This window comes from Papilio machaon, chromosome 11, assembly GCF_912999745.1.
Source record: "Papilio machaon chromosome 11, ilPapMach1.1, whole genome shotgun sequence".
Lineage (NCBI taxonomy): Eukaryota > Metazoa > Arthropoda > Insecta > Lepidoptera > Papilionidae > Papilio > Papilio machaon.
Genome location: NC_059996.1, coordinates 3,135,882 through 3,145,787, shown reverse-complemented (window position 1 = coordinate 3,145,787; position 9,906 = coordinate 3,135,882). Strand labels below are relative to the sequence as shown.

The window sequence follows — 9,906 nt, the reverse complement described above, 5'->3', positions numbered from 1 at the left end:
TTAATTACGGCATTGGATGGTTAGTTAAAGGGATCAGTGAAACAAAGATTAATTTAACATTTTGTTTATTAAAACATCAACAGGATCAAATAATAATTACCTATTATGAAAAACAAATTGAATGTGACTTTCATAGAATTCTCTTAATCATTAATTTGCACAACTATAATTAATTTTATGTCTAAAAAATATTACAATTTAGTCAAATGTAATACCTTTCTATATTTAAATGTAACAAAATTCAAAGAGACTTTAAAAAATGTTGCATTAAAAAGGTATTATATTTTAGACTGGACATTACATAACTAATTCAGAAATGATATGACATGCTTCATGATTTTAATAGATTAGAAAAACATATATTTAGTAATGGTACAATCTTTAGTTATCACATTATTTATTATAATTTAAATTAAATGCAAAATTAATCAACCCATTCACACAAAGGACTTTGAAACTTTGGTTTGACAGTGATTTATTAAAAAAAAAGACAATGAATTTTTAATTTCCCCGAAAAGAACTAGTAGAATTTACTTGAATATAGATCAATTTTAATACTCTGCTTATCATAATGTCTACCTAGTTCTGGGCTTATATAATTTAATTTGCCGTTATTGTCAAAATATGTACAAGATTTTAACATTGTCATTGTATTTTACTGAAATTTTTGAATAGGTAATGTTTGATATATATTTTTTTTCTAATTACACATTTTGTATTTTTTAACACTAATTATGATACTTTTTAATTTACAATATGTGACAAATGTTTACATTTTATTTTATTGCAAGAAACAAAATACTTATAAATAAAAAAAATATATATACAAATTATACACTAAAGAAATAATAGGAAAAAATTTTAATGGAATAAAGAAACATTCAGCAGGTCAGGGCGAAGGTAAAATTAGGATTTATAGAGTGTACGCTATAAAATACAAACAGAACTTAAAAGATAGAAATTATAAGTCTGCTTAGATTTCATTGCAAATGTGAGCTTCAAGTTACAAATTTAATAATTTTTTTTTTTAAGGTGTTTCTTAAGCATTTACATTTTAAGTGTTGCCTTCTAAATAGTATACTTCAAAGTGCCATACTGTAACATGGTAATTATCAGGCATAGGAATGTGTATTTTAGATCGAATACATCTTTACTGAATGTTTGAAACTTTCGGCTCACTAAACGACTCTATAAAATAAACGGCTTCAAAATAAACCCTTGTCTATGTTGAGTTTAAAAAATAATAAAATTGATAATTAACAGTTTCATATATCTTACATGTCAATTTATTTCTTGCAATAAATTATCTTCAAAATGTACACCATCATTTGTGTCGGTGGGACATAATGATAAGCTAATTTATTTACAATACAATATTTACATTTGTCATTATACTTTTTAAAGAAATAAATAATTTAAAATGATATCAACATGTACAATGAACTCTCCTGCTCGTCAAACTCTCGCTCGCGGCCAACTGCTGTTTGTTTGACGTATGTTCAATCACAGAAGTAGCAGTGTGTTTGTGTGTATGTGTGTATGGTGCGGGCGTGGTTCCAGCACGCCGCCACCGCCGCCGCCGCCACCATCCCCGCCGCCCGCCGGCTGACTACTAGAACCGTGCACTCACGAGAAGTACAGCCGCACCGCGTTCGTGAACGTCCGCCGGCACATCGGGCACTTGTCCGTCGACAGCGCGCACTTGGCGCACGCCACCACGTGCCCGCACGGCACGAAGCACACGTTGCGCTCCTCCGCGTAGCATATCTTGCACAGCTTCGAGTCCTCCACGACGTTCTCCTCTTTTTCGCTTTTACTCTTTGCGGGATCGGTGGACGCCGCGAGGGTGGACTCCCTCTGTTCTTTGGGTGCCGAGATGGCGCAGGCCTCCGACATCACTTTTTGTACGTAGTCGCGACCTTTCACCAGCTGAACGTAAGCGCAGCGGTCGAACCAGCGCGCGTGCTGCTCCCACGGGACGTCGTCGTTCTCCCAGTCCTTGAGGCCGCCGTCGCAGTAGAAGCATTTCGTTTTGTCGCCGTGGCCGGTGTAGAAGAAGCCGGCCTCCGCCAGCTCCTCTGGTTTCTGTCGCATGCACCGCGGCCAGTCTTTGAAGGTGCGGAGACGCGCCGCCTCGGAGGCGTATCGGGGGTGCACGGGGCCGGGCATGCGCACGGGCGTGGCGCTGGGCGGGGCGCGCACGCCGCACTCGTCGCGGCCGGCGGCGCTCGGGCTCTCGAGCGGCACGTTGCCGGCGGTCGCGTGCCGCCTCAGAAAGGGGCACTGCGGGGCCCACCGCTGGTGGTCCTTAGCGGGGTCGTCGCCCTCCACCCAGCGCATGATTTCGACTTTACAAAAGGCGCAGCGGACCTCGTCGCCGCGGCCGAGGTAGTAGAAGCCGTTGCGCGCTAGCTGCTCGGGCGAAAGAAAGTCCACGGGCCACTTGTCGAACGTCTTGAGCCTCTCCTCTTCGCGTCGCATGTCGGGGGCTTCGGAATAGAAGCCGAAGGTGTCGTGGTTATCGGTTTTATCCGAGGAGCCGGTGGGCGAGGTTGCAGAGGGGGAGGATGAGGCCGAGCCATTGTTCACGTCGCAGCCGGGACTGGGCAACACCAAGGGGTCCACGAGCGGTCTCAGTTTCGCTTCTCGCGGGGCGCTTCGGAACAGCTGTGTCACCATTTGACTGGTGAGTGGTGACGTTGAATTGTTGGCTGCCACTGAAAAGAAGAGAATGCCTTCGTTATTTCTATTGTAAGGCACTAATACCAAGTATGTAATAAAAAAGTCGGGATTTTGAACACGAATGACATAGCTCATCATTTTGTGAATATAGTACGTATCTTTCTGATAATAAAGAATATATTATGAACACACACATGAAGAGTTTTTATAAATGTAGAGGTACATGATGATGATTTAAACAAAAAAGGGGAACAAACATTTTGAAATCTTCGAAAAATGTATAATAATTGAACACAAAAACATATGAAATGTACATTTGTTAAGAATCAACTTATGTGAAAACAACATAGAGGCTATATTGATCTTTTAGTCAGTTCATCTTATATATATGGTTGAGATTAACTTATCAATAAGTCTTCTGAATACGGAGAAATGTCGCAATATTATCAAACATATTCTCGGAAAGATAACATGTAAAATATGTATTTAGTACGTTTGTTAATGACTCAATTACAATATCCAAATAAGACTACTGTTGATAATAATATTTGGAAGCATTATTATAAAGATTCTACAAAAATATGCCACACATTACAAAATGGTGACTTTGACAAATATGGGAAATAAGACATGTTTTTTTTCCGAGAGTGGGCTATATCTTTATTAAATTGTTCCAAATACAATCAATAGCAGTTGCCCGCGACTCCGTCCGCGCGGAATTAAAAAAAAGACTTTTTAAGTAGCCTATGTGTTCTTCCAGACTATATTCTACATCTATGCCAAATTTCATCTAGAGTCGTTGAGTCGTTCCGGAGATACATTCAAACATCCATCCATACATCCATCTAAACATTCGCATTTATAATATTTGTATGATTTCCCAAAAAACAATCCTTACCAATAGTAATATTGTAAGTCTGAAACTATACATTTTGGAGAACCAAACTTTGATGATGGTTTTATAAATAAGACTAATTTAATTTGATATTATTGATAGTATATTTTAAAGTTAGTTAAGTATTTACTATAAGTTAATGACATTGTACATAATTTAACGTCTGATATAAATTTTTTGGGACATTCTACTTCTGTTCTGTTGGAAAGGCGAGTTGTAGTGTGGATGTACGGATTATGGGGATGAACAAGTGTGCTTTCAAACAGTTTCACATAACAACCAGTTGGCGAGCATGGCCGGCGCGACTGCGTCATACATTCCATTCCCGCAGCTCCCGTCCCCCGCCCGCCTCCCCACCCCGCTCTGCGTGCACTCAGTGCGCATGCACTCAACTAAAGCGATCAATTTTTTTTTATTTTAAACTCTTAACATGTACACTAAATTCAAACATTTTATGAACTAATATGCCTCAATCGCATAATAAAATTATTATAATAAACGCCACTGCGATAATCAACCTCTAATCATCAGAGCAATGCTTAATTAGTATTACAAATTGCTCTGTTCTTTTCCAAAGTTATAATTGTAGATTACAAGAAGTAAACTGAATATGTTTCTTCCCTTTTGGCATTAAAATTTAAATCAATAAGTGTAAACACGAACAAAACAAACAGAAATGGCTGCCACGTAGCACGATCGATATTTACCATTTCTTCGACTGCAGTCTACTAGTATGGGCATATTGAGTAGAAAACGCTTTTATTTATGTAACACTAACACACATCTCCGCGTTACGAACAGTTATTTAATTATACTTTTAGTGAAACTTTTAAAACTTAATATGGTCGCTCGTTTGTACCGGAGCATAGCTGACTACTGTACTACGGACATCAGTTTTCGTACTACGATGACATCCCCACGGCGCATGCGTAAATTTAGGAGGGTTCGAATCTGTGGGGTGCTCGACACAGCTGTGAGGGGCCGGGGTGGGGTCAGCTAGCGGTTGTTTTCATGGCCACCCAAAGGACAAACTTCGATAACGATCCTTACTATATCAGACATGGGTTTAGTTTAGATATATTTTTGTATTTGCATCAAAGTATTATCGTTCTAGACATATCTTATAGCCGTCATATAGCTATGCGACATCACGTGCGGTTGACAGTTGATAAATAAAAACTGATGGACGCGGTATGCGATGCGCTCACAGGCTCAAACCTATTCATGTATAGGATATACGACAAACAAGCGAGGAGCGCAAAGGAGCGATGCGGGAGAGATGTAGTTCTCAATCGGACAGGCGTCTGGAGCGACGTTGCCGCTCCGCCCACCGCCGACCGGATTTCATTCATATTTGAGGCGCGACGTTGCCGCTACCAGCGGAAACCGCGACCACACAGCGTAAAAAAGGGCCTTTGGAATGTGGCGGTACTGCTGGCCGGCTCTAAACAGTACCGAATAAAAAAGTGACGGAATGGAATGCGGACGGTACTTAGTACCGTGCGTGCCCGAACAATGTTAGGCCCTGTCAAAACTTTTACCATGAAGGTAGTCATAGAAACATTACAAGTATTAAAAGTAATTGATTAAAACATAATCATTACTATATAATTAATGGTAATGGAGCGAAACGCACATAAGCGAAGCAGATTTCGTTTGTTTCAGATAAAAAATTGTGAAGCGTACAATAAGAGAAAGACAAAAGCGATAGCATCCAAGGTCCAAGTCGGCGCAAAGAGCAAATGAAATTCAGCATTGTGGCTGAGAGCGGCGGGGCGTACGGAGCGAGGTGGGGCGGCGGCGGGGCAGCGTGGGGAAGGGGCCGGGGCCGTGTTCTCATGCCTATGGGTGGTCGCCGTCGCCGTCGCCGCTCGGCTTTCGAATTCCTATGTCTCGCCTGCATCGCCTACGCAACACAGTGTACTCCACTTCTATAGCTTCAGACATTCTCATACAATATCTAGGGTTGCCAGATGTCGCTATATCATTTATTAGTAAAGTATTACATATTTTCACTATTGTATAAGATTTAAATTCATTATACATTTAGGGTTCTAGTTCTTCTATAATTTAAATATTTTTCAACACTAGGTTAACATAATCTAAATAAATAATGCAGAATTATAACGACTATAGGCAATGAATATTACGTCCTTCACAAAGCAGCTTTCTCAATGGAAGTCATGAATGACTTTTATGCCGTGTGCGTTGTCTATACAAACATCGACTTCCTTCTTCATAAATGCTTTGAAAAAATAAACTCGCCTATAGTCGTCGAGTCGCCCGGAAACGGTATCGGAGGAAACGTACATCCGCCAGATGGGGTACATATTTTATAGCCACCGAAACGCCCGCCATTGGGTCAACAAAAATATAGTTTGGCTGTAGTATTTGACGTTTTAATGAATGAATTATTTAATTATATTACAAAAAGTTAATAAATAAATATTTGAAATGAAGCAAATATTAACGTGTAAATGTAAAGCTTCCTTGGTTGATTATGGAATAAAAAATAAACTTCTTGATTGGTATAATCTAACGAATGGGAAGGGCCCGCTAATATAACATGCCGCTAGCGCCGACAACGCGATTCTAAATAATACTCCCACGATACCCGCGGGATAACAGCATTCCACAGCGCAAGTTTTCCTATATCTACATAAAGTAATAGAGTGAACGAACGCTAAAGGAATGCAATATACAATTGTAATTTTATTTCTTTTAGTACAGTAATATTTTATTAGTTAATTACGTTAAGAAACATTCTTATAGAACAACGAAAAATTTAAAATATGCCAAATATGAATAAAAAAAAACAAAAAGGTTATTTATAACAAAGTAGAATTCGAACATTGTTCATGGTTGGTACAATGTTCACATAAGAGATGGCGCTAGCGGTCTCATACTAGCAATTTATCAGAAGGAAAATTACTTAAAATATAAAAATTATGGTTAATTACATTACTTTACTACAAAATTTAATAACAGGAATATAACATTAAATACATTAAAACAAATTTAGCAAACTGAGCCTAGACTTTAAATGGATATTGATTTAATTCAGCCTTTGCTTTTGTTATACTTCCAGTACTTGTTTTTATAAACATTTTTGGATGTAGCCAGAGTAAATGACCTTAAACATGGCACATTTGTGAGGTCATGCCACTAATTCAAGAGGCACTATTGGGTAAAACTAAACACAAGGCCAGTGTATAACAATACCTTAAAAGTCTTTCCTTATATGCAATGACTTGGAAATATAGTTTTCTTTGTAAAGCCACTCCGATATCATACCTTAAGTAATTAAAAGATATATAGCTATCAGCTCTTTGTATTTTCATAGAATTCACTTTACAATCAACTCATTGTGATAATTTTATACTGATGATGTCAAATTCAGGGAAATCAAATAAAAACCCTTTTAAGATATTGTCAATATGTTTGATTGAGTGGATACTAATGCTTACAATGTGCATATTTAAAAACTAAGGATAAAATTTGCAACATATCTTAGGTTAGAAATAATAAAATGTCATTGTTTTAACCTAAGAATAATTTTGTTTTCTATTTGTTTTCTTCAAAACTACGTAAAAATTGAAAATAAATTTGTTTTAACATCATTGTATTAAACTGTTGAGAATAATTTTCCTTATCCTACCTACAAGCACAGAAATTTCTGTATGGTGATTTACCCTAGTAACAAAGACTACCAACTTGACATTTATTAATAATACATACATTACTAAAAAGCCATTTAATACATACTTTAGTTAGGTGTAGAAACTCGAACGTCCAGATATTATTCAATTTGTTTTGGAATTAAATACATTTGTTATTTACTGTTATACGGAATAACTACGATATTATCCATATTCTTAAAACATTATTCACAATAATTTAAAACTATTTGAATTTTATAATCCTAGGATAGAAATAAACTTAAACACCGACTTTTTATGTCTACGTCAATAAATTTAAAAACGATAAAATGACGTAGGCTGCGTTCCGATTTACTAACATATGTTAGTAAATTGGAGAAGTTATGTAAGAAAAAACCTTTACCTCTTATCGTGTCCATTTGCAATCCTTGTTTATATACACAAAGTCAAAATAATAATCACATAAATTGCTTAAATATAACAGTTAAAATGTGCTCACTTTCACTATTATTACTAAAACCGATAATCAAACAGACACAACTCTTCTTCCATGAGCGCGAAACTCGCAACTGTCGAAGGGAACGAGACGGTGGCGCTCCGTGGTCACCGATAAGACATGCGTCATGCGCTGACGTTCAGAAACTGTTCGCGTTCGCGCCTTCCATTCGATGCGGGACCGTGCCGTGTGAGCGTGTTGCTGTTGGCAGACTGGTCGGCCGACAGAACAACACGAACTTCGATACAAACAACTCATATTTGTGTTATATAATTAAAATATTTAATTAATTAATTAAACAAATTTTTTTAAACACATATTCTTAATAGTCTTATTTGAGATTTGAACATGTTAACAAAATCGTACCTTTTAGGGATTAACTTTATAAAATGTATTTAATAATGCATTTTAAAGTGATGTAATGAACTCAGCTTTCTAGCAATATACTTTAGCAGATCAATTCAAACTTTGAAGCTTAAAGTAATGTACCTATATTGTAGTTTAACTACTCGTGTAAAAATGCATAGCGCAGAACAAACAAGAAGATTTGCAGCTTAAAAAACCTTATAGCTTATAGTTACTTGCACCTACTTATTGAAAGTATAGTATGTAAGTGCTTATATGAATGTAGCTTAGCTAAATTATTAATAATTGATATATACATACAAACATGATTTCATTAGCATGTTTATTATCTGCTTTTAAGGTTAAAATGTTTGTTTTTTTTAATTAGCAAAAGAGTAAGTTCGTTAATTCGTAAATATTTCGTAGTTTTTTTTTATAAACTTGGGAAACTAGATTTTTGATTGATAATAATCTACAAAAACCGAGAAATATACATTTTTATGTGAAAAAAAGGGAGAGAAAAACCGAAAAGTAAAGGTCGTAAATATTATTGTATGTTACCTTTAGATGGTCCTGCGATGGCTTGTTCATTGCCTTGATTTGACTCTTCTGATGTTGATTCATCATCCATGGTAACTAATGCTATATTCAATTACGTACGATATTAAATATCGTTTTATGTATTTGCATTTTGTTTCTGAAAACCAAATAATAAATGTTCCACATTTTATAACTAAAGATTTACATTTTTTTAAATAAAAATAAACATAATTGACACCGATTTGACGTATAAATGTTTTTTTTTTAATCTACGAGGCGCAAAGTCGCAGGTAAATTACCTGAATAGTGGAGTGTCGCGCACTAACACAAACGACACTGGCGATGCATCGCAAACGGCGTTCATCCTACGATGTAGTGTGTGATAAATCATTACGTAAAATGTAACAAGCAATCATTAGGTGGATTATTCATGCAACTAACAATCACGTACAGTTTTTTTTGAACTCATAAAAATTGTGTAAGTTTAAATATGAGTATAAGCGGCAATGATAAATATAACTTGTATCGTTAGATATCGCATTATCTTATATTTTTAAATGTTATCAAAATTGTACACGTAATAATTTGCTTATTTCTATCTTGGACAGACTTAACATATCTCTAGGTACTAATTATTTAAAAAATAACCTCATGTAATATGCTCGCCAGTTATCAGTACGCTGTTTTGTATTAATCTCGTCCTTTAGAGGCTCAGGTCAATATGTTTTTGTCTACCCACGTATAGATAAAGGGGATAGATAAGATAATTTAACCGTAAATGTTCCTAAAATTCTACATTCTTTATAACAAAAAGAGATATATTGTAAAACATTGCTGTCCATAATTTAAACAAAGACCAATTTCACAAAAGATACATGAATTTAATTCCATAATCTTTGAATTGTCAGCAAACAATTTAAAATGTGTCTCAATAATATACCTTTTTATTTAAATATAAGAAATCGCAGTTATAATATACTTTTAAAGCCTTAAAGACACAAGTCAAACGGTCTACTTTACTATAAAATTGTTTACGGTTCAAAACGAAACAATCACGTAATTTTTTACCTTGATTTAAGCTCGGCTATCATCGGTACAATCGAACAGCTGTTCATCTAATGTCTTGGTTTGAATATTAAAAAAAAATACATTTGTGTTGGCGGCAGGTGTTGGGAACAGCTTGCTCGTGCGGGTGTTTCCGCAGCTGTTGTTCCACGTGCCCCCCAGCTGTCATCCCCCAAGGTTTACGCGCCAAAAATGAGGCACTTTCACAAAATTCAATCATCCGA

General features: G+C 36.3%; 1 protein-coding gene across 3 annotated transcripts; it reads right to left on the bottom strand.

Annotated features, from left to right (window-relative positions):
• Nucleotides 1-888: 888 nt before the first annotated feature.
• Nucleotides 889-9,006, bottom strand: LOC106714023 (death-associated inhibitor of apoptosis 1). Of its 3 annotated transcripts, XM_014506949.2 has the most exons (3): nucleotides 8,917-9,006; nucleotides 8,639-8,774; nucleotides 889-2,717 (listed from the first exon to the last, which is right to left on the bottom strand). In XM_014506949.2, exons 2-3 carry the CDS (start codon nucleotides 8,706-8,708, stop codon nucleotides 1,627-1,629), a joined length of 1,161 nt encoding a protein of 386 aa, XP_014362435.2. In that variant the 5' UTR covers nucleotides 8,709-8,774; nucleotides 8,917-9,006; the 3' UTR covers nucleotides 889-1,626. The 3 variants fall into 3 exon arrangements, with proteins under 3 accessions (XP_014362435.2, XP_014362451.2, XP_014362443.2); XM_014506965.2 differs by lacking the exons at nucleotides 8,639-8,774; nucleotides 8,917-9,006 and adding an exon at nucleotides 7,640-7,962; XM_014506957.2 differs by lacking the exons at nucleotides 8,639-8,774; nucleotides 8,917-9,006 and adding an exon at nucleotides 4,285-4,396.
• Between the last annotated feature and the right edge of the window lie 900 nt (nucleotides 9,007-9,906).

What these genes read in the sequence shown, in the direction of transcription:
- LOC106714023 (XM_014506949.2), bottom strand. Translation starts at nt 8,708, where the DNA reads ATGGATGATGAATCAACATCAGAAGAGTCAAATCAAGGCAATGAACAA. An exon ending in CATCGCAGGACCATCTAAAG is followed by an intron (nt 2,718 to 8,638) that starts GTAACATACAAT and finishes TCTTCTTTTCAG; the next exon opens with TGGCAGCCAACAATTCAACG.